Source organism: Rhinopithecus roxellana, chromosome 22 (assembly GCF_007565055.1).
Source record: "Rhinopithecus roxellana isolate Shanxi Qingling chromosome 22, ASM756505v1, whole genome shotgun sequence".
Taxonomy (NCBI): domain Eukaryota; kingdom Metazoa; phylum Chordata; class Mammalia; order Primates; family Cercopithecidae; genus Rhinopithecus; species Rhinopithecus roxellana.
The window spans coordinates 8,706,413-8,711,099 of record NC_044570.1 but is presented as its reverse complement, the minus strand read 5'-3'; the positions used below and the strand labels follow the sequence as shown (position 1 = coordinate 8,711,099).

The 4,687-nt window shown below is 46.0% G+C and overlaps 1 protein-coding gene across 1 annotated transcript; it reads right to left on the bottom strand.

Annotated features, from left to right (window-relative positions):
* Positions 1-477: 477 nt before the first annotated feature.
* LOC115895648 (60S ribosomal protein L29) lies at positions 478-1,121 on the bottom strand. Its single transcript, XM_030926299.1, has one exon. It carries the CDS (start codon positions 1,086-1,088, stop codon positions 621-623), a length of 468 nt encoding a protein of 155 aa, XP_030782159.1. The 5' UTR covers positions 1,089-1,121; the 3' UTR covers positions 478-620.
* Between the last annotated feature and the right edge of the window lie 3,566 nt (positions 1,122-4,687).

Here is a 4,687-nt window from a genome sequence, read left to right as displayed (position 1 = left end):
CTTCTTATATTTTAACCAAAGGGGACCTAAAGAGACTTCTGAAAATACTTGTTAATTATTGTAAGGAAGCTCGCCTGTCACTCAGGGTTTCTGGAACAGGGACCAGAAGAGCTGGGCTTCTCAAATGTTCAGGCACGCACAAACCACCCAGGGGTCTTATTTAGACGTGCAGATTCTGAGGCAGAAGATGGATTCTGGACTGTGATGCTGATGCCTCCGACCACATGCTGACCTGGAGTCACAGGCATGGCTGTGTTTATGTCACTGACCCTTGGAATCATTCCCCTTTGCTCTGCTTCACCGCTGACCTCTGAGCACATGAAGTTAAGCCCCATTCAGTAAACGCAGCCTCTCCTGGATGTGGGGTCGAGTCAGTCTCATTTTTTGGTAATTACTAAATATAAAGATATACCTTCCAGATGTGAGCTCCTGTCCTCAGAAATTCCTGAAGATTTCTTTTTTTTTTTTTTTTTTTCATAGACAGAGGCTAACAAATCCTGCCTCAGGTTTATTTGTACAAACAGCACAGGAGGACCACAGCGCCATGCAGATGGCAGCCCGGAGGTGGGGATGGGGGGTCGCACCAGTCCTTCTGTCCTCACGTTGGCACACAGAGATACCTACTCTGTAGCCTTTGTAGTGGCCTGGGCACCTTTGGGAGCCTGAGCTGGAATTGAAACTGGAGCTGCAGCCTGAGCCTTGGTTTGATCCTTGGCCTTGGCCTTTGGCCGGCACAGCCGGAGCCCCTTGGCAATGCGAGCACGAGCACGCTTCCCAAGCTTGGGGTGGGCAATGTAGGCAAGTCGATCAAGCTTGCGGCTGACACCCTTTGGGATCTTGGGCTTAACCTCCTTGGGCTTTACGAGGGCCTTGACAGCCTCGGCACGTGCACTCATGGCCTTGGCATTGTTGGCCTGCATCTTCTTTAGGCCCTTCTTGTTGTGCTTCTTGGCAAAGCGCATGTTCCTCAGGAACTTGGGGTCCACCCCCTTAAGAGATTCGTATCTTTGTGATCGGGGTTTCTTGATACCATTTCTGTGCCATTTTCGGGACTGGTTGTGTGTGGTGTGGTTCTTGGACTTGGCCATGTCTGCACCTTTAGCCGCTGCTCCCGAAGCTCCTAGAAATTCCTGAAGATTTCTAAATCCTTCTGTGGCACAGGTGCGGCGGTGTCCCAGTCATTCTTGGGGTAAGTTTCGAAGTTGGAAGTGTCGCCGTCGCCAGCTATCTTGGGCACGATGGGAGGCTGTGAGATGTGGTCGAAGCACAAAGACATGGTTAGAAAGGAATGGGACGCTTGGACGCTGCACACACCCCTTTACTTCTGTCATTGTACCTAAAAATGAAAATGATCTGCAAAACACTAAAGCGGTCTTCCCTTTGTTTATGAACACGGCAATCTTTGAATTAAAATATTGTGAATAAGGCTAGGTGTGGGGGCTCACACCTATAATCCCAACACTAAGAAGTTGAGGCAGGAGGGTTGCTTAAGCCTCAGAAGTTTGAGACCCGCCTGGGAACACAGGGAGTCCTGTCTCTACAAAAAATACAAAAAATAGCCAGGTGTGGTGCTATGTGCCTATAGTCTCAGTAGGCTGAGGTGGGAGGACTGCTTGAACCCAGGAGGTCGATATTGCAAGTGAGCCATGACTGCACCACTGCATTCCAGCCTGAATGACAGAGTGAGATCTTGTCTCAAAATATATACATATATAGTGCTAACTAAGCTATGGTACAGTCATGTGATGGAATACAAAGCAGTTTTTTCAAAATGAGGAAGCTGGCTGTGCGCAGAGCCCATGCCTGTAATCCCAGCACTTTGGGAGGCCAAGGCAGGTGGATCACCTGAGGTCAGGAGTTCGAGTCCAGTCCAGCCAACATGGAGAAACTCTGTCTCTACCGAAAACACAAAAATTAGCTGGGCACAGTGGTGGGTGCCTGTAATCCCAGATACTCGGGAGGCTGAAGCAGGAGATCACTTGAACGTGAGAGCCAGAGGTTGCAGTGAGCCAGATCGCACCACTGAACTCCAGCCTGGGCAATGGACCAAGACTTTGTCTCAAAAAAATAAAAAATAAAAATAAAAATAAAATATGAAGCTACCCAGGTATGTAGACAGTTCTCCAGATTATACAGTCAAGTGCCAAAAGCAAGACTATAATCATGTACATACTATGCTTCCCTAGATTTGTGTAAATGAGTGGCAAAAATAATAATGCATGTATCCATGTGGGTTTTCATTAGCACAAAGAAACTCCAGAAGGATATACAGAAAAACGTAATAGAAGATGATTACTTACAGGTGGCTTGGAGGGGGTAAGAGGGAGACTTGGCAATATATCTGTTTTAATATTGACTTGGTTTTTGACCAATGTGAATAGATAAAATGTATTCAAATTGTTTTTTAAATGCAATGTAATACAAATAAAGTATTTGAAAAGGTAAAACTTGGAACAAAATGATGTCCATCAGCCCACATCCAGTGGCTCATGCCTATAATCCCAGCACTTTGGGAGGCCAAGGAGAGTGTATCATTTCAGGTCATGAGTTTAAAACTAGTGTAGGCAACATAGTGAAACCCCATCTCTTCTAAAAATACAAGAAAAAATTAGCTGGATGTGGTGACGCACACCTGTAACCCCAGCTACTTGGGAGGCTGAGGCAGGAGAATCGCTTGAATCCAAGAGATGGAGTTTGCAATGAGTTGAGATCACTCCACTGCACTACAGCCCAGCCTCCAGCCCCAGAAACTCTGGTCTGAGCTGAGGCCTGGGAATAAGCATTTCTAAGCATATTTCTAAGCATTCTCCATTCTTTCGACTCTGAAGTGCAAAGGTGAAAACACTACCATTGAACACTCCAATCAGTAACATATGCAGTGCAGAGTGTGCACGAAAGCCAAGATATGGAATCAACCTAAGTGTCCACCAGCAGATGAATGGGTAAAGAAAATGTGGTCCAGGCCGGGCGCGGTGGCTCAAGCCTGTAATCCCAGCACTTTGGGAGGCCGAGACGGGTGGATCACGAGGTCAGGAGATCGAGACCATCCTGGCTAACACAGTGAAACCCCGTCTCTACTAAAAATACAAAAACTAGCCGGGCGAGGTGGCGGGCGCCTGTAGTCCCAGCTACTGGGGAGGCTGAGGCAGGAGAATGGCGGGAACCCGGGGGGCGGAGCTTGCAGTGAGCTGAGATCCGCCACTGCACTCCAGACCGGGCGACAGAGCGAGACTCTGTCTCAAAAAAAAAAAAAAAAAAAAAAGAAAATGTGGTCCATACACACAATGAAAAACTATTCAGCCATAAAAGGGAATGAAATCCTGTCATTTACAGCAACACGAATGGAATGGGAGATCATCATGTTAAGTAAACTAAGCCAGGCCAAGTGCAGCAGCTCATGCCTATAATCCCAACACTTTGGGAGAGCCAGGCTGGTGGATCACTTGAGGTTAGGAGATTGAGACCAGCCTGGCCAACATGAAGAAATCCTGTCTCTAGTAAAAATACAAAAATTAGCCAGGCCTCTGTAATTCCAGCTACATGAGGCTGAGGCATGAGAATTCCTTGAACCCAGGAGGAGGAGGCTGCAGTGAGCAAGATCATGCCACTGCACTCCAGCCTTAGCAACAGAGCGAGATGCTGTCCCAGAAAACAAAAAATAAATAATAAATAAACTAAGCCAGATGCAGAATGAGAAATACAAGCACATTCTCACTCATATGTGGAAACTAAAAAAGTTAATCTCATGAAGGGTGACAGTAGAATGATGATTACCAGAGGGTGGAAGGGGTATGTGGGTGGGTGATGAAGGGGAGATGAAAAAACATTGGCTAATGGGTACAAACATTCCAACAGATAAAAGGAGTAAGGTCTAGTGTTTGATAGCATAGTTGGGTGACCAAAGTTAACAACAATATACTGTATATGTTGGAATAGCTAGAAGATTTGTAATATTCCCAACCTATAAAAATGATGTTTGAGCTGACGGATACCCTGATTACCCTGAGTTGATAATTACACATTCTTTTTTTTTTTTTTTTTAAAGATGGAGTCTCGCTCTGTCACCCAGGCTGGAGTGCAGTGGTGGGATCTCAGCTCACTGCAACCTCTACTGCCTGAGTTCAAGCAATTCTCTGCCTCAGCCTCCAGAGCAGCTGGGATTACAGGCGTGTACCACCACACCCAGCTAATTTTAGTAGAGATGGGGTTTCATCATTGTGGCCAGACTGGCCTTAAACTCCTGACCTCCTGATCCACCTGCCTTGGCCTTCCAAAGTCCTGAGATTACAGACATAAGCCAGCATGCCTGGCCAATACATTCTATGCATGTGTCGAAAATAATATGTACACCCATAAGTATGTACATGTGATAGGTACACTGTTTAGCAGCTGTGTAACCTTCAACATGCTGCTTAATTTCTGAGGCAGTCTCATTTATAAAATGGACAAGTACTGCATATTGATAAAAATGCCAGAATTTTTTTTTTTTTTTTTTTTTTTTTCTGAGAGAGAGTCTCACTCTGTCACCAGGCTGGAGTGCACTGGCATAATCGCAGCTCACTGCAACCTCCGCATACCAGGTTCATGCAAATTCTCCTTCCTCAGCCTCCCAAGTAGCTGAAACTACCAGTATGCACCACTAGGCCCAGTTAATTTTTGTATTTTCAGTAGAGATAGGGTTTCACCA

Coding starts and splice junctions, on each gene's coding strand:
- LOC115895648 (XM_030926299.1), bottom strand. CDS start 1,088: ATGGCCAAGTCCAAGAACCACACCACACACAACCAGTCCCGAAAATGG.